The sequence below is a fragment of the Miniopterus natalensis genome, chromosome 1 (assembly GCF_054644295.1).
Source record: "Miniopterus natalensis isolate mMinNat1 chromosome 1, mMinNat1.hap1, whole genome shotgun sequence".
Classification (NCBI taxonomy): Eukaryota; Metazoa; Chordata; class Mammalia; order Chiroptera; family Miniopteridae; genus Miniopterus; species Miniopterus natalensis.
Genome location: NC_142081.1, coordinates 175,940,515 through 175,961,045, shown reverse-complemented (window position 1 = coordinate 175,961,045; position 20,531 = coordinate 175,940,515). Strand labels below are relative to the sequence as shown.

Below are 20,531 nucleotides of genomic sequence, written 5' to 3'. Positions count from 1 at the left end.
ATTTATATTTAAATATTATTTTATAGTAATTTAAGTACATGCATTCTTTTGGTAAACCGCCTGAAATGCTTTTGGAACAAGGCAGGATGTTTAAAAAATACAAAGAAATCAATAAAAACACTTGGAAAGTGATGTTTTCTATGTGTTGCATGGAGTGAATCACAAAATAATGGCACACTTCATGTTAGTTTGGATATTACATTGCTATCTATTTTAATAATTAGGTATCTAGTGTATTTCCAGAGAATATGCTTTACTTGGGCAACAGAGAACCACTGAGTAAGGTTTAGAAATGGAAAATCTCAACAGATTAGTTAGTTATTTTAAAATTTTAATTCAAATAAATTATGTGCTAAATGGTATGCGAGGGAATGGCAGAGAAAATAATGAAACAAAACTATTATCCTCTTAGAGCATGTAATCTGATGCTAGAAACAGATTTCTTTCTTTTTTTAAAAATATATCTTTATTGATTTCAGAGAGAGGAAAGGAGAGGGAGAGGGAGAGAGAGACAGAAACATCAATGATGAGAGAGTCATTGATCGAGCCCACGACCTGGGCATGTGCCCTGACCGGGAATCGAACCCCAATCGCCTAGGATCCCAGGTCGATGCTCAACCGCTGAGCCACGCCCAGCCGGGCTAGAAACAGATTTCTTTACAATAAACATGTAATTTAATGAGGTTACTTAAAAGAATTTGTGCCAGGTTCTGCAGAAGCATCTTGGTGATTAGATTTGTTTGGAAAGTTTCAAGATGTAAGTAAAATCAGATGGATCTTATGAAATAGATAAGAGTTCATCAGTTGAGGAAGGGGGGCAAGGGAATTTCAGCAAAAGGGATCAGCACATCCAAAGTCCTGGAGATGTGTGGAAGCGTGATGTCTGGGGACGTGTGTAATGGCTGGAGGGAGAATACGAGCATGGATTTTAGATCTATATTTAATATTGAGTCCACCATGTACTCGATATGTGAGCCTAAGCAAGTAACTGAGAAACTTACTTGGCCGATCCCAGATGTCCTCATTTCCAAAATGGACATATTCCCAGGGACAGAGAAGTAAGTGCACAATACAGAACAAAAATTAGTTCTCTTATTATTCATCATATAAATAAATAGGTGAGAAGAATATATACTTGGGCCATATCAGCTGAGCTGCTTAAAGAATTGCCTTCGACTATTTATTTAAGAGCTGAGAAACTAAAAGGTTAGATTTCTGTTTTAGAAAGATAATTCTGTAATGAATTTAGAAGATGGATTTGAAAGAGACATGATTAGAGATAGTGAGAAGTAAAGATACTCAGGAAAATGAGAGGGGCACAGTCTATCACACATGGGTCAAAAAATGGACACCACTTAATGATTGGTTAGATCTTGAGGGATACTTCCAAGTTGTTGGAATGTGATATTAGGTTTTGCCATGAACTGAGGTACAGATGAAAAACAGGCGTGGGCAGGGGAAAGATAACTAAATCAATTTAGAGCATTTATTTATTTACTTTTTACTTATTTTTGTTTGTTGTTTCTTTCATTGTAAAAAGATATGTGAAGACTGAGATGTTAGATTCAAGGATAAGTGCTTAGGGAACGGGTCGGGTATATGATCCTGGATGTTAAAAGGAAGGTCTGGGCGACACTTGTAGACGATCACTGCGGCAGGTGAGAGAAAGGCGTGGGTTGTAAATTTGATTTGTCTATTTTATTAATCCATACCATATTTATTGAGCAACAAATATACACAAAGTCCTGTGCAAAAGGACAGGAATGAATGATACAGTAAAATAAGCATGGTCATTGTTATCATGGTCAGTGAAGGAGTTGAGACATGATAGGCAATTACAATTGTGATGTGATAAAGGCTCTAATGCAAAAGGAGAGGGTACCAGACACACTCCAGGGATCTAATTATCTGGAGGGGGAGCTTCCTGAGGACTGCCATTTGTGCTGGCGATGAGGAGGGATTATCTGTTTGGGGACAGCAAATGGCAGGACATTGTGCTTAGGGCGGCACACATTTCTACAGATATTGTCAGTAAAACCTTTAAAGTGAGACACATGGTGAATAGTAAAATCTAAAACAACATAAACAACATAAAGCCAAGAGACTGTCTGGAGATAAACAAGAGCAGATGCTAGGGAGACTGGATCCCTGCTGACCTCAGGCAGAGAATCTCGAAGAATAGAATAAATAGTGGCAGAGGCCAAATTTTGAGGGAAGGAAGTTGATATTCCAAGACTGGTTTTAAAGAGGAAAAGAAGAGAAACTGTTGCTGATGGGCCTGGAATGGAGTTCTGGAGTATAATAGAACTCAGTGGGTTCAGTGGGGACCCGTTGAGAAAAACGGAAAATTATTATCCAATCTGAAAATGTGGAGGCTATTGGTCCCCTTCAGTCACAGAACAATAAATAGAAAGGAAATCAGATTACAGTAGCTTGAAAATTAAATTGAAAATGAGAACATAGCACTGTAAGCAATGTTTTAAAAAAGCTCAAGTGGAGAAAAAGAGGGTAGAAACTGAGGATATGGAAACTGGTAACATAAGACCTGGAGAGAGTTTTCTTTGTGTCTTTATGGTAAATTAAGCATAGTAAACATCTTCATAAACTGAAAGGAAAGAAGCATCTGAGAAAGAAAATATGGTTTTGAATAAACAGGGAAAGAAAATCATAACCAATGGATCAATGTTGAGAAAGGAACAGGAAGTAAAGGGGACAAGCCCTGGGGTGGAAGAATTCGCCTCTGAGCAAGAACACTGGGCACGGGGAAGGTTCCAGAAGAACTCAGAGGGTTGCATAAATAGATAATTTTGTATATGGAAGGACTTAAACATTTGGAGTTGGGTCATTTGATCCAGCATTACATTTTTAGAATGATAAGGTTTTGTTGTCTAATTTTACACCTGAGGCTACAGGTGATGTACAATTTTGACCGAGATCACAGAGGGAGGGAGGTTTTGTCTTCTAACACAGCGCTCAAATGTAACATGAATACGAATTCAGGAGACTTATTTATTTCACTTTAAAAATCAACAGAGCACAATCTACATGGGAACTATGTTAAATACATATTTCTTCTTTTAAACATATAACATTGATATGTATGTATCAGTGATTATTCTCATGAGGCAAATTAATACTTGCCAGTTAACAAATTTTCAAGAAGTTTTCATATTCACTCTGGGTTGACAGGTACTTGAACTGCATTTGCTCATGTTTACTAAAGCCGAGGACTTCCACCAGACTGATTAGAATAAAAGGACAACAATATGACCTGTGGCTTAAAACTTTATTTCCAGAATATTATTATTTTCTACTTAAAAATTAAATCTAAGGAAAACTAAAGCAGATTAAATGCACTGAAATATATTGTTTTTAGGCAGATGGGCTAGTTTAGGCTACTCTAACTTGATTTCCCTCCAGGTTTAAGGACTTGGTTATTTCCAAGGTAGGTTTTAGGAAATATCTCCCAAAATTCATTTGAATCATGAAATTGGACTGAGTACCCATTAATAAATTCATCATTGTAAAGTTTTAAAACTTTTCCATGAAGGAAAAGAAGTCTTCTCATTGATATTACATGGCCATATTTAATACCAAAAACTCATTTTTTTTTTATTCAACAGGAGTATCTGAAGTACCTGGCACTGTGCTTGGCACTCTAGCTATAAATGAGTAAATAAAAACAAACAATGTGCCTGATGCGATGTTCCCTTTAACTTAACCACTAAACCTGAACCACTGAGGACTGAAATAATATAAACTTTATTAGTTGTTTTCCTGCATATTAGGTTGTAACATCAATGATTTCAACATAGATTTGTCTTCACTATGTGTGATTTGATATGTGCGAAGACTTAAATCCGCTATTCATAGTTGGTCGTTGCTTTTAAAATGTATTATCAACAATGTGTTTTTTGCATTTATAGGTACTTCTCTTTTCCAAGTTCAAGGGTTCAGAAGGCATATTACTTGATATGCCAAATCACAATGTCAATTTGATTGGCACTCTCATAGCATTAAAATATATATGCCAATACATTTCTATATGGGGCATTTATACCACAAATGACTATTTATCATTTGTGACATACTCCCAAAGAACTAACTAGCATTTTATCTTCAAAAATATGTTAGTATGAAAGTGCTAACTATGTATAACTAATATAACTAAAAAGTAATTTCATAGATAACAATGAAAAAGCAGTATGCTACATGGGGTATGAAAACATAAATCAATAATAAAATATAATAGAAATGCTGAAATAACATGGAGGTTAAACAGAAAATTAATTTCCTTTCATATTTACTCAATGGCCGTTAGTATCCAAAACACAGCTTATAAAATGAAATAAACCAGAACTCATCAAAACTTCAACAGTGTACAAAATTAAGGTAAAATGGCAGGATTCAAACTATAACATGTTTGTATGCTTAAACTGCAATATGGTCATAGAAATGAGGAAACATTTATATTGAAATAACTGAAAAAGAAATGAAATCAGCAAGTATGTTATTTCAAATGTAATAGAACCCTTAAGTAGATATATTGCTAAAAGAAATCCTCCAAGTAGAACTTTTTACGCTTATTAAGAAAACTTTGTATCTCATTGTGGTATAACCAAAGCCTGCTCTTGAGGCAGATGAATAATAATCTGTAGAATAAGAAAGGAATCAGCTAGTATATCAATGCACAAAACTCCTGCTAGCTTCCGTACTAGAAACCTAAAAATGGACAGCAACAATCCCCAAAGAAGTTCACCTTAAAAATAAGTAACTTTCCCCTTATGGACTACATGAGCAACTTAAAATTTCTAGTTATTCCAGCACCTGCCCACTTATTTCATACAACCTGGGCAAGATAACAATGATGTGTAGACTTTTACATCCAAGCAACAGAGATAGGGGTAGGTGCAGAGTAGTACTGACAAGGTCTGAAATTCGATAGCAGGTAAAGGTAACACCTCCTTTTCTTTCCAAATCTCTTTATCATGAACCAGTGTGGTGTTAAGAGTGAACTTAATGAGCAGACAGATTTGGGTTCAAGTACACTTATTACCTATTTGTGTGAGATCTGGCAAGTATGTAACTTCACTAAGCCCCAGCTTCTTCATCAGAAAAAGAAGAAAGAATTAAAAATAGACTATTTATAAAGTTGATATGAAGATTATATGACAGAGCATATGTAAAAAACACAGCACAGTTCCTGACACAGAGTCAGAGCTCACCAGATGCTAGGGAAAGGTTCTAACAGAAGTCTCATGACTAGAAACACCCCTAAAGGGTTTCAGGCAAGAGCACACTTTAAAAGAAACCTGTATGACTCATACATATAAGCTATACCTTCCAGGGGTTCTCTTAATCATGGTGAGAAGGAAGTTCTCACTTACCTTGTCATTCACTACACTCTTCCCATCCCAAGCCCATCCTCTTTTGGTGAAGTAATTAACAGTTGCAAACTCAATTAGGGCAGAGAACACAAATGCGTAACAAACTGCAATAAACCAATCCATAGCAGTTGCGTAAGCCACTTTGGGGAGAGAATTCCGAGCACTGATGCTTAGAGTTGTCATTGTTAGAACAGTCGTTACACCTGCGGAAGAACAAACAGGAACCAAAAACATCAACAGATCCCAGCAGGACAGCATTGGAATTAGTAGTTGTTATTTTCAGAAGCAAATTTCAGGGCCACGTTTTTCCACCAAAAAATATAAAATAAAATAAAACAAACAACAACGACAGAAAACTACTGGAAGAGATGACCCTGAAATGCTTCCAGTTTTCATTTTGGTTGTATGAGTCCCTCTATTTGCTTCTTCAGTACAGTTGAGGGTAAAAAGACTGGAGAGACTGAAGTAGAATTTCCTAGGAGGAAAAGTCTGCACTTTAAATTGACCTATTGCCCATTAACATTATTTTTTTTAATCCCACATAAAGTCCCACATTAATTTGTTGATCATTTATTTGAATCATGGTAGGCAATGGACCAATCCATCTCACCAATGGTTCCAACAGGACTACAATTAAGAACTTCATTCCAAGTATGAAGGTAATTCTTGGTTGCTTAGCATCATAAGGACATAATTTCCCTCATAATGAATTTTAAAATCTATGGAAAATAAAACAACTAAAGCAAAACCTTCTAAATTGTAAATCACTACATTGAAAGACTATTTTGTTTCTTTTGGTTGAAAAAATAACCTAGCTCCCCTCGTGCACCGTTGGTGGTCATTTAAGCTAATAAAACATCACAACACTTTCAGTATGAGTCTCCAATCTTCCCCATCTTTAACTTTTATACATTTTTTACTTGATTTTAGAAACTGGACAATGAAATTGTTAACACTGACTATAAATTCTTTCCCCTTCCCATTGGAAAGGTACGCTAGAGGCCAGCCCTTCCGACTGCGGGCTCAGCCGGCCTCGCCCCACTGCACTGCAGATGGGGCCGGGCGTTAGCCAGGGAGGCGCATTTACCCGCAAAGCTCACAAACCCCGAGCATGCCCGTCTCCCACCAGCGGGCACTTTCAGCAAAGGGCACTTTCCTATACCTGGAAGGGCCTCCATCAACGTATATTCCCCAAGCATTTATTTAACAGACTGTTTCTTCCCTTACCGCCTCTGTGGGACTGCTATAACAGTGCTTTTTGGGGAGGCTTAAGTCTCTTTTTCAGTTAAATAAAAGGAAAGAATCTAAAAATCCTTTTAGCACTAAAATAATCTGCACATATGCAGCCATTCCCCATGCACGGACAATATCTAACACGTAGCTCTTTTATATCCTGGTGTTATTCTATGTAGTGTTTCTTATTTCAAGGTGTAGGTGGCAAAAACCTCAACTCATGGTAGCCGAGCAAATAGTGTCAAAGTAAAGGAACGACAGGTGTTGGATGAAAATCAGATGAGGGGAAGTAATTTCAGCACAGAGACACACTGTGGACACCACGGCCAGACACCCGAGTTCTAATTTTGTGAACTTGGGAAATTCCCCAGCCTCTTTGCACCAGTTTCCTCGTTTGTAAAGTGGGGATTATGAATAGTGATTTCCACGGTGGTGTTAGAGCAACAATGAGTTACTGCATATAAAACAGTGTCTCTATTTTGGAAAAAACCCTCAGTGCATGTGTGAGAAAAAAATATCACCCTGAAAGCAAAGTCAAAACAGATTTAAATTAAAATAATAATAATAAAATCCTCCTTTAGTCCTTTATCCCCATGAAATGCTGTGTGGGAATATCTGTGACTGGGGTGTGGGGTGCAGGTTAGGAAGGAGCAGTCTCAGACAGACACAAACACTGCAACAGAACAGAAATGGGAAACTGTTTGATACCACCTGCTGGTTACTGCTAGAAATGGCAGAAGCAACAGGCATTCTAATAATTGCGGGGGTTTGTCCCCCTTCAGCCCAAAGGACAAAGAAATAATACCTTCCTTCCAAATAACAATATTAATAATAACAACAATGATAAAATAACATTTACAAATACAGCACAGCTGCACTATGAAAGGTGGCAATTTTATTTTACTTTATTTTTAAGGGTGTGGCTTTAATTCATAACTGTACTGCGTCTGAATGATAAAAACGATGAAACATCTATGTGTTAGAGACAGAAATTAGAACTTGGATAACATATCTTGGTAACAAAACCTAATCAACTCAAACTCCACTAATTTAAAATTTGTGAGACTTTAGAAACTATGATGACCTAGAAGTAAATGTTTGAAAGGTTAACTACAGTGTGGACAATACTATGAGGGCGTACAATTTTTTTTCCGTTTGCTTACCTGAGTAGGTCATGGATTTTAATAAAGCCAAAACTCCTATCCCTTTCCCCAAATTCTTGTTCCCGAGTCCTTCTGTCGGGGAAAAGCCCCTACAATCTAAGGGACGTCGTTTTCACGTGCCAGGTTGAAGTTGCGCGACGTGTATTATCTGTCGGTCTGGGCAACACAGTTTCCTCCGCCTACAATGTTCTCCTTGTCACTCAGCCCTCTTTTTTATTGAGCTCACTCCGATTCCCTTTCTTAATAAATTACTGAGTACTCACTAATTGCCAGGGACACGTGTAGGCACCGGCAACACATCAATGACAAACCAGTTAAGGTTCCTGCCCCCAAGGGCCGCAGTCCCCTAACGCCGTGGCGCGCACGGCCCAGCTTGTTCCTCCTGCAGGATCTCAACCTAAAGGCCCCTAAGACCTGGGCCTACGCGCGCCTCCACTAGTCATGTCCATCGCTTTCTGTTCTTGTTAATCCCCACCTGAGGATAGATGTTTTCTCCACTGATATTTAGAGGGTGGAAGGGAGAGAGGAGAGGGAGGCAGGGAGGGAGGGGGAGAGGGAGGGAGGGAGGGAGGGAGAGACACACACACATCGATTGGCTGCCTCCTGCATGTGCCCCGACCAGGGCCAGGAATCAACCTGCAACCCAGGCACGTGCCATTTATGGGGAATTGAGCCTCCCGCCTTTTTGGTATGTGGGCCCGACACGCTAACCACTGCTCACCGGCCAGGGCAAGATCATGTCCATTTTTAATTTTCTGTTGGTTTACATGACTGTATACCTTAGTCAGCTATATGGATTAGAGCCTGGGTGTCATCTCCTCAAACTGTAAAAGGGTGCCTAGTAGTAGGTAAGAGGCCATTAAAGAGTTTTTAATGAATTATTGAATATTTATTGAAACTACTCCCCAGTAATCTGTAATTGATAACCACTGAGATAGCAGAATAACTGCACGGATTCCACTCCTTCATTGATAAAGCAAGCATGCATTCAGTCCCCGTTTTGTGCTGGGCACTGTGGTACTGTGAATGGAATGTGAGCAAAACCAAATAAGACATATTCTTTTTTTAAAAAAGCACCATGTAAACTAACATCACAACTGGGCAGAGTTGATGATGAACTATAATCAGGTGATCTACAGACTTCGAGGTTGGGTCAGGCTTCCCTCGGGAAATAAGGGGAAAGTTACAAAGGTCACCAGGCAAGAGGAAATAACTGAACTTAGAAAAGAGCATGCACAGAAGCCCAGGGACATGGGGAAAGGTGGCATTTAAGAGGAGCAGAAGGAGGCTTGCAAGGTGGGAAGGCAGCAGACAAGGGTTTCAGGGCAGATGAGGCCAGAGGGGGAGGCCTTAGGAGTGTCTCACTTTCACAGTAGAAGACTCTCAGTTTCCAGGAATTCGCCAAAATGACCACGCAAGTGCCTCTACCAGTATGATGCTGCAGCAGCCCCACTTCCAAGTGAAAAAAGTCTTAGCTGTGTCGCTCTGAATGTGCCTGCCACCACACAGTTTGGGATGGTGGTCTGCCTGTCACCTCAACCCTTTTGCGAATGCACTAAGGGTCTTTAATACTCATTTTGTTCAGCTTTTTCTTGTTGTAGGGATGGGAGTGACAACTTGCAAGCTCTTCAATGTCAGCTCTGAAACCTGAAGCTTAGTGCCTTTATTTTCATACATGATTTTTTTTTTTTTAATATATCTTTATTGATTTCAGAGAGAGGAAAGGAGAGGGAGAGAGAGAGAAACATCAATGATGAGAGAGTCATTGATCGGTTGCCTCCTGCACGCCCCCGGCTGGGGATCGAGCCCGCAACCCGGGCATGTGCCCTGACCAGGAATCGAACCCCGATCGCCTGGATCCTAGGTTAACACTCAACTGCTGAGCCACACCTGGCTGGGCCATACATGATTTTTTTATAACATCCTATTTTACCAGTCAGATGTCTATTTTTTTCTTCTTCTTGGGTTCCTGGTTGTGTTCTGGGTAATTGAGTTTGACAGATGACAAAAAAAAATGAGGTAATATTTACCAAGGCAATGAATCAATATAATATAGGCAACCTTCTGGAAGTAAAGAATAAATTGATATCAACAGATGACTGATAGCCAACAAGGCAAATCCACAAATCTCTGAATTTGGCCAGAATAATTAAATTTGAAACACAGATGCTCTAACAGTTCAGTGTTTCTGCTTACTGAATCTTAGAACAGGAACTCTGAATGCCTCTGAAAATGAATTGCAATGAATTATAATATGGTGTTAATTGTTATAATATTGTATCTACATCATTTTAAAATAACTTGAACAGGAAAATTTAAAATCACCAAGATTTTAATTGATATGTACCTGATTTACTCAGTCAGCTTTCTTAATTTATTTTTCTCACCATCTTGGTTATATTTTGGCAATAACATGACCTATAAATATGGGCCAGATTTCTTAATGCTTTCACCGCAAGCATAAGGAAAATCATATTGCTTAAGATTGAAAGAAGAAAATTCATCCAATAACGTTACTGACACAAATTTAACATCTATGCACACTAGCTATTAAATTAGTAAAATGTTAAGCACTTTCATGGATGTAGACTGAAAGTATTTGCAATGAATAGGAATGTGAAGTACTTACACATATAAGCACATGGATATTCAGAAACTCTGGGGAATCGGTGGTGGAGCCTCAAGCTGTGAGGACCAGTTAATACTCCAAATCCAGAGCGAGGGACCCTTCCACGCCATCAGAGAGCGCCCTGCACATTCCTTACCGATCACCTCAAACAGAATGCAGCCTCTCTTAGGGTGGGGTTCCTATCTTTTTTGTTTACCTCATTTCTGTAAGGCCTTGTATACTGCCTGGCATATATTTTTGAATTCAATAAGGAATAAATGTATTTTTAAAGCAGATGCACTTATCTGTATAGATACAGACACAGAAATGAATGGATACATTTGCATGTGTTTGGGGATAAATACACAAATCCACAAAAATAGCCTGAGAGCTATTTTCTCAAAATCCAAGGAGCAGGAAAATGGGTGCCTTACCTTGGAGGATTTGGGGATAGAGAGATGTATGATCATTCCAACAGTTTCTAGGTAAATATTTTATGTGCCCTATTCAAAATATTATATATGCAATATTTTATATATACATATATACACACATACATACATATATAAAAATAGTGTGTATACAGTATGTACACTATATATGGTAAGCCAGTCAGAGAAACACAAATACCATATGATCTCACTTATATGTGGAATCTAATGAACAAAATAAACTGACTTACAAAATGGAACTGGGAGCATGGATACGTGGAACAGACTGACAGGAGCCAGAGGGGAGAGGGGTGGGGTGGCGGGGTGGTGAAAGTGAACAGATTAGCTAAAAAACGTATATGCATACCCCATGGACATGGGCAATAGTGTGGTGAAGGCCAAAAGAGGGGAAGGGGGGAAGGTGGAGGTGGGCAAAAGAGGGGGAATGGGAACGTCTACAATAATGTCAACATTAAAAAATTTTAATTAAAAAACACATAATATTACATATATAATAAAGTTATAGTAAAATAAAAGTATAAGTCATAGAAAAGGTATTAAGCTAAGCACCAACTAAAGACTCTTCTCAATAAGCAGTAGGAAAGCAGGTAAGATTTAATGAAAGTATTTTTACCCCCTCTCATTTAATAGTTGTGGCATAAGACATCCAGAGTAGGATGGTCTTGTTATCAGAGACCTAGGCTTCCTCTTTCTTATTTCTCTGCCATTTTTAAAGCATTGTCTGTGTTCTTGGGGTTCATCACGGCTTACTAACACTTGGTCTGCATTCCAGCAAACAAAAAAAGGCGGTGGGGGAGAGAAGGAGAGACACATTCCTTCACTTTTAAGGGCATTTTCCTGAGCTGAAGGCCACAAACTGAAAACCATGTCTTTGGAAACTTAGACATACAGTCATATATAGCAATAAGGGAGGCAGAGAAATGAGCCTTGATTTGATGTACATGTAGAATCAAGACGTCCCTTATTCTGTATGTTATTAGGAGACAACTAACCATCCCTGGTATAGGGAGGCCTGGGAATGTCCAGGCACAGACTGTAAATTGGTTGAAAATTTCAGACAAGAAGAAAATCGTGCATTACACTTACCCTCTAAAATATCAAACTACCTAATAAACAAAACAAAACATACATACACTGGCCTCCGGCAAACCATCCCAATGTGCTTTCTATGCAAACACAGCTTAAAGACACAGCATGCAATTTGATGTCTAAAGAGAGATTCTATAGCTACGACCGTGCTGTGCACATTCGCTTCGGACCATTCTTTTGCTCCCTTTTGTGAAGGAGGTAGGCTGTCCTTCACCACCGCTTCCTTGACTTTTCACATCGCACAAAGGAACACTCTGCTCTCCGACTCTTCCTACTTTACTGCTCTCTCTTGACAATATCATTTACTCCCACATGATGAAGGTTCCTCAAGAACGCATCGAATGATGAGCTCCAGTGACAAATACCTGACCATCTTCTGGAACTCTCCACATAGGCTCAAAAAAATTTATTGAGCCTCCTATGACATTCTTTCTATTTTCATTAAAAACACATCCAGTCTACTATTTGTCTGCCACTTTGTCAGACATGAGTATATAAAAAACAAGAATCATGTGCTCGGCGAGAATATAACCTTCTAAAACATATAGACATATAGATAACGAATAAGCAAGTTACCCAGACAGTGCAGTAAGTGCTGAAGAACGCATGGGTGCTCCGAGACTACCCAAAGGTTACCTATCCAAGATCTTAGAGTCAGAGAAGGTTTCCCAGAGGAAGTGATATATGAACGGTGATCTGAAGAGTCATGGGAATACGTGCAATGAAGAATACAACATGTTCCTAGGTCTGGTGTAGGTTAATATAGCAAAAGGTGGACTCACGATGGGTTAGGCTGAGGAGGCCTCATGCAATGTAGAGCCATGGAAAGGTTTTATGCATAAGGGGGTTATACAACTAGATTTGAGTTTTTAAAAGATCACTTTTGCCATACTATGTAGAATGGGACAAGGGAAGATAGAATTAGGGACAGGGGAACCAGAGAAGCCTTTTACAGTAATCAGAGATGAGTTCCATAGAAATCTCAAATTTTAAACATTCACAACTCAATCCATAGTCTAAAGCAAACCCTATTATGTCTTCCATGATTCTCTATTGTAGGTAATAAAATCACATTTCCCTAGGCACTTGGTTAGAAATCTAGGAGTATTCTGCAGTGTCTACATTTCTCTCCAGTTCAAACTCACCATGGCCTGCATATTCTCGAATCTGTTACTCCCTCTCCACCAGTATTCACTGACTTATGTCAGGCCTTCGTTATTTCATACCTGGATGATGCCAATTATCTCTTAACTAGTTACTCTATATCACTCATAGCATTTCAACCTATTTATATAATATTCTCCATGATAGTCTGCCCCACACTCAAATGCATCCATTTTACCCTCCGGCTAAAGCACCCTTCAAGCCGTTTCCATGGCTTTAGCACGGGATATGAGCCTGTACATGAAGTGGCCTCTGTCTAGCCAGCCTTACATATAAGCGAGCCGCACGCCTGAGATGCACTGCTCTCCATATGCTCCACATTGCTTTTGATAATTGCGTGTCCTCAGTTTAGGACATGGCCTTTTCCACTGTGCTCATTTGCTAGGCTGGACTTGACACGTCTCCCCTTTGGGCCTCTCTGACTTCCTCCCTCGTTTGCCCTTAGCCCACTTTGGAATATTTCTCTCCCGGCATCTATGATCCTCTGCTTCACTTATTTGTCTACATGTCTCTCACTCCTCCACACTCTGAGCAGCTCGTGGGCACGGGGTTTATCACACTTTTTTAAAATGCTGCCACCTCCTTAGATTCTGGCAAAAGTGAATACTCATTACCTGTTGGTTCACCAAATGAGAGGACTGATTTCAAAAACTGAAAAGTAACACCGATGGACCATATTCATAGGTTCTATATGAACGAATGTGCAAGTTAAGAATCTAGTAAGCTTTAGAATGAAACAGAGGTTTAATAGCAACACCGCAATATAAATGTGATGTAAACATTGTATAAATTGATGCTTTTTGCACATAAATCTCATATATTCTTACATTACCCCAGATATTACAATAGAAAGTACCACTAAGGAGCGCCTACTCGATGCCATATTCTGTTATAAGAGCTCTCCATATATTAATGTGTTTAGTCCACATAACAACCCGGTGAGTTAGATACTGTTATCACCCTCATTTACAGACAAGGAAACTGAGGCTAAGTGATTTTGGGCACCTGACTGAAGATCACACTGATCTCAAAGCGTAGAGATGGGATATGAACCCATGCAGGCTGCCTCAGTCTACTTTCTTTGCTAAATTATACTGCTCAGTCTATAGATGGTATTCCCTCTCAGTGCCAACTGCATGTCCATATCATGTGTTTTTTCACTGTCATGAATCTAACTCTTGAATTTTACTGATGTGGCCCTTAAAAACGTAGTAGTTTTGAATTTGTATCACGCAGCTCTGGCCGGTTTGGCTCGGTGGCTGGAGTGTCAGCCCTCGGACTGAAGGGTCCCGGGTTCGATTCCGGCCAAGGGCATGTACCTCAGTTGCAGGCTCGATCCCAGGCCACAGTCGGGGCGTGTGCGGTAGCAACCAATCGATGTGTCTCTCTCACATCGATCTCTCTCTCTCTCTGAAAAGCAATGGAGAAAATATCCTCAGGAGAGAAATAAAAAAAATAAATTTATATCATTCATTAAAGTGTTCAAATTGCTTGAGAAGTGGCTATGCATAGTGAGAGTTGTACACTAAAGTCAAGCAAGGATTTAGACTCTGCTTCTGACACAGCAGCTTCCCCCCTTGCTAAGCTCCTCATCTGCAAAAACAGAAATGATATTTCTTCAGGTTTGTTGGAAGGATAAGTTGCCCAACAAATGCTAAATTTTCCCTTCTCTCCCTCTGCCTCTCTGAGCCTCGGTGGCATCTCTCCAAGACGGGAATGATAATACCTGACCATTAAATAATACATGCAAATGAGCTATGTAGAACCTGCCAAGACCGCTGTGGCTCCCCTGTTACTCCTGAGTACATTAGGCCCCCAAAGTGATGATAAAAAAGCTAAGAATCCAAACCAAGGATGCACGAGTCCCATCTAGTGGTGGTTTGAGAAAAATCAAAGGACATGGGGATTGTACTGCTTACATGGCTACCTAGAAAGACTTGGGCTATTTTATTTCAGTTATTCATTTCCTACCTTCAGAAATCATTTAATTGCCTCACAAGGAAAGAGAAAGGAAAGCTTTGAGCCCTATTCCCCTCTATTCTTCCACTGTTCCAGGAAAGCCTGAAATCTTTTTAGTGTGGATACACACATTTCTGGTCTTATTAAACCCATCATTTTCATTTCATTTTGGCCCAGTCTGAACTACTCTGTTCCCAGGTTTCTAAAAGGATTTAATTCAACTCTTTAAAATAGGCATAATTTGATAGCCTGGTTCTATCAAATGGATGCATCCGTGTCATTATGACTTAAGATTAATCTTTTGTAAGAAATATCCATCAGTCATCAGTTATTACATTTGAGAAGTGACTTCCAAGAAATCTGGTATGATTCACATCTAATCCCAATTGAAATTGGAATGAGGCGGAAGTTCTCAATTAAGGCTGGATCTAAAAATTGTAAATACAGCCTACCAGGGCTATCTCTGCGGGACCCCTGTACCAGTGCTCTATGACCCAAAAAGGTACAACCTGATGCAACTGCCAAATGGTACAGTAACTGCAATGGATTGCATGTGTATTATTCAAAAATGCTAGTGATCAAGTTCTTCATCTCAGGTTAAACCAAAGTTTTCAAAAATTCACCTGTTGCAATCTCATCCCTGATGTGACGGTATCTGGGAGTGGGACATTTGGGAGGAGACTGCGTCATGAGCTTGAAGCCCTCCTGGATGGGATTAGTGCCCTTATAAGAAGCCAGAGAGCCAGCTGGCTGTCTTTCCTCCTGGTGAGGAAACAATGACAAGTCAGCAGCCTGCAATCTGAAAGAGGGCTCTCGCCAGAAGCCCACCAGGCTGGCACTCTGATCTCGGACTTCCCGCCTCCAGGACTGTGAGAAATAGTCTTCTGTCGTCCACAAGACACCCAGTCTATGGTACTCTGTTAAGGCAGCTTGAACTAAAACGAATATTCTGATTTCATGAGTTTAAAAGAAAATAATATAGTCGGTATGATGGTAGTAAGACAATAAAATAACAGGAGAAAAGAGAAAAGCACATGCTGTATAAACTCCTCATTGTTTTCAAACCCTTTTATATTTCAGTCTTATAATTGCTTTGCCATAAAATGCAGGGTGACTGTTCAAATGTTAATAGTTTTGGTGATTTCTTATCGCTCCCTGAGGTGATTTAACTGGGGAGGTATTATGTTATTTGTGATGAATAATGCATTATTAAAGATGTTTTTTCACAAAAAGTCACCCATGTAGAGAACATTTTCTTGAAAGGCTAGTACATCTTTGAAAATAAATAACAGCTTTCATTCTATTTTTTTTGAAAGTTAAAAAAACTAAGAATAAGTATGCACTCAAAATTCTGCCATAGTGAAACTAAATATTCAATGACCTAAACTGGTATAAACAGTAATGTAATTGGAGTTAAAAAGTTATTAATTTATACTTTATTTCAAAGCTTAATTAAACAAAAATATTTACAAAAAAATTAAAACAAAACAACAACAACAACAAAACCTTCCCTCTTGAAACACCTGTAATCTCCCTCATATATTCTATAAGGTCATAAAGATTTCACAGATGATTTTCAAGCAAAGTATATTATACAAAAATGCTAGTAATCAAAGTTCTCATCTCAGATTAAACCAAAGTTTTCCATGACTAAGGTCATCCTATTATAAGTAGCTATACTTTTAAAGACCTGTATTAAGTAGGTTAATTCACCTTAAAAATGCAGAATATGGCACCTGGGCAGGACTGAACTTTGAAAAGCCATTTAATGGATTAGCTGCTGTACCATAATCTATCTGACAGTATCAATTTTTGAACCAAGAATTGAGCAAAGAATTTGAAGTATTTCAGTAAGCAACCGCTGATACTAACAGTTAAGGAGAATTCAAATCTGAACCTTTACCTCCAGTTCTGGTCTATGCTTGGTAAGCTTGACTCGCAAACAAAAATTACCCAGGATATTTCTGACTTCAGGCTCCAAAAGGGAAAAAAAAAAGGAAATGGTAGTTTGATGGCACAATGGTGCAATATAAAAAGTGAAACAATTACAGTTGGAGCGTTGTAAGGTCAAGGTCATTTTACTGACCTGTTCTGTGACAATGGATTAGCTTCTGAACAGCTCTGGGTTTTCATGTTCTTGTCTGAAAAGAGGAGATACTTACTGTGCTAACTGGGGACTTTTTCCCTCAGAATTTAATGAGTAAATCTGAAGTGCCCACACAGTATATGATGCATAGAAAGTGCTCAACAAAAGCTATTTAATTGTTTTTTCTCATCACTGTGACTACGTGGATTTCCGTGTAGGAAATGAGACTGGGTAAACTGCCCCCGCGACTTGAGCGGTCATGCTGTACTGAAGTAATATTTGCATGTCTCAGGAAAATCTAAAAGCAAAATCATGGCCCAAATAGCATATATTTTTAATTCTCCGGCTGTACTTTTACTAAATAAGTCCTCCCTACCAATTAAGCTTGACCAGCTACCTGCATTCCTGACACAACTTCTAAATCTGCCTCTAGACCAGGTCCAGAGCTCACAAGGCCTCCTAATTTTCTAGCCATGGCCTATTACGTGTTTTGCTCCGGCAGCTCTCCTAATGGGCAGGAGCTGGCTCGGACGCGAGTCTGCCGCGGGGGGAGGCGGCTGGAGGCTGGCAGCTTGCCGGGCGGCCTGCGCTGCCTTGTGCCAAAGTCAACTCTGGGCGCCAGGTGTGCCGCCTGTTAGCACTCCGCGGCCCATGTCCCCTGGAAGACAGGGATCTGGCATGAGTTTTGCAGAGACTGCTGTGCCCTGTGCAGGCTTCTGTCCGTTGGTGTCACATCCTGCTCCCACCCGGGCATTCCGCTCTGGCTGCCCCCTTCTCGCTTCTTTCCAGTCAAAACCAGGTATGTCTCCTTCTAAGGCTGCCCCAACTCTTCAGCCTGGACAGGCTAAAGCCGCACCCAGGTGACTTTCTGATTCTCTCTCTCTGTCTCTCTGTCTCTGTCTCCATTATTTCAGCTTTGATGAGGCATAATCGACAAAGTTGTGATACATTTAATGTGTACAAAGTGATGAATTAATAGACATTACGAAAGGATTCCCATCATAGAGTTGATTAACACACCCGTCACCTCACGTATTTACCTTTTTTCCCCCATGAAGACACTTAAGTTCTATTCTCTTAGCAAATTTTGATCACACAGTGTTATCAACTATAGTCACCATGTTATACATTAGAACCTCAGACCTCATTCACCTGGTAACTGAAAACCTGTGCTCTTTTCCCAGCCTATTTCTCCCATCCCCAGAGCCCCTGGCAATCACCATTTTACTCTCTGTTTTTTGTAAGTTTTACATTCAGTCATTGCTTTTGCCTTTTGACCCAGCTCTCATGGAATGCTCTTTCCTAACTCTGAATGCCTTCATCCATAGGCTGCAAATTCCACTGTCCATAGGGACTGACTAGGCAGGGAAAACAAACAGGTAGGTGGGCCACAGTGGGCGCTGGGGTTGTGGCAAACTAGAGATTTCTTGCCCAAGGGGACTGCTACTAATCAGTTCCTATCCAGGGTCTCCATGCAAGAATATAAGTCCCTGTTTCACCAAATTTTCTGACTTTTCAATTGCCCTTTTTTTTAAAGTAATAGAAACTGTTAGCATCTATACATTATGCACACAAGATTTTATATATATATATAGGCAATAAAAGATATGCATGCATATATATATATATACACACACACACACACACACACATACACACATGTATCATATAAATCACCTATGTATCTATTTACCCTCCTTTATGTTCTAGGTAACTCTAGGGGATTCAGCAGCTAGTTCAGACAAAGTAAGGGCATGTAAGAAACAGTCTTGTATACTAATATGAGAAGTAACTGGAACTTTGCAGATTTGGAAATTATAAGCTCAGGCTAAGAATTTGAATTCAAGAAACACACACACACCTTGGATTCATAGTACATTCTGCAGTATCCTTGGCTTTCAGGAAATACTCCAACTTGTTATTTGTTCTACATATAAAACAATAAAAGTATATGTTCAAAATTTAAGAAATCCGATAAGACATGGTTCATGGATCCTTTTAACATCGCTGTTAGGTAGATTGCAGAGAAAATCTAGAGGTTAGAGAATTTACACACTTGCTTAATTTAGAAGTGGAGTCAGGACCTAACAGAAGCTCTCTTCATTCCTGGCACAATATTCCTTCAAACATGTCACAATCACTCAATAGTGTTTGTTGTTTAATTTTAAAAGGGAAAAAAATTTATATTCATTACTTCAGATCATGATTATCTCTTTATTAAGCTACAGTAAGTGCCTCATTATTAAGGGACTTTCCGCCCAATAGATAACTGGTTTCTGGAAAAGTGTAATGGAATATTTTCTTATCTAATTTTATGACCCCCTCAGTATGTTTTGTATAATAGGTACACAGAGACCATTTTCTGTGTACCTTTCTAAATAAAGAAGCATGTTTTTCCTTCAACATCTGCACTGTAAACGAGATATTTCTAGTATTAAGTAATTTTCTTGATATGATGGTGAGGAGGAAGGAATGCCTCAGAGTAGGACTAAATATTGAGAACTATGGGGAATTAGACAGAGGAGGGAATAGGGACAAGATTCTGATTTCCCTGAAACAAACCAAATACTGATGATATGAGGTCAAATAAGCTAGTTCCTGCCCAGTTATATCTTCCCTAGAGTTTATAGAGTTCATAACTCCTGAAATATGCCATCTTGGAATGCAATTACTGCTATTCAAAATAAATGAGATCTTAACATCCTTTACATATTTCTTGACATGAAAAAGAGAATTAAGTATTAGATAATAAACACTAATAAAAATAGCCAATAATTACAAAGCATTTACTATGTGCCAGAATAGTGTTCTATTTGTATATGAATGTGTTTTATTTCCAAAACTATCTCACAAAGTAGATATTAAATCATAGTTCTACAGAGGGGTGAAACTATAGTGCAGAGAGATTAAAAAACTGGTCAGAAGTCACATAATTTGATAGTAGCAGAGCCAGGTTTTGAACCAAGGTACTCTGGTTTCAGAATATGTGCTTTTAATCATTTTAAGGCCTTATAGCAAACAAGGATTTTTCTTATTGTAGTAGAAAACACTAGCTAACAATCCAATATTTAATCAATCCATAATATTAAACATTGAGTTTATGCAGGATGGCAATTTCTCAGACTTTCTGGTTATGGAATCAAGCTTGACTGATGCTATATAAGTAGATATTATTGGGAGGGACTTCTGGGAAAAGCTAATTTATGTTAAACAGAGAGCTGGAAGAGGTCTTTTGCACTTTTGCTTATCCCTTCCTGTTTTGGGGGTATGGATGTGATGGCTGGAACACCAACAGTCTTTTTGGCCCATGAAGCAAAACTCCATGCTAAGGATATCAAAGAAGAAAGAAAGAGACTGAGTGTCCAGTGCCCATGGTGTGGCCATACCCAT

The 20,531-nt window shown here is 39.1% G+C and overlaps 1 protein-coding gene across 2 annotated transcripts in view; it reads right to left on the bottom strand.

Moving 5' to 3' along the window:
- GABRA2 (gamma-aminobutyric acid type A receptor subunit alpha2) overlaps positions 1-20,531 on the bottom strand; it is a 110,343-nt gene that overhangs the window by 6,915 nt on the left and 82,897 nt on the right. For both annotated transcript variants that reach the window (XM_087827605.1, XM_016206881.2), the window contains exon 8: positions 5,388-5,590. In XM_087827605.1, the coding sequence (XP_087683731.1) occupies positions 5,388-5,590 (203 nt within the window). The remainder of the gene's footprint in view (positions 1-5,387; positions 5,591-20,531) is intronic.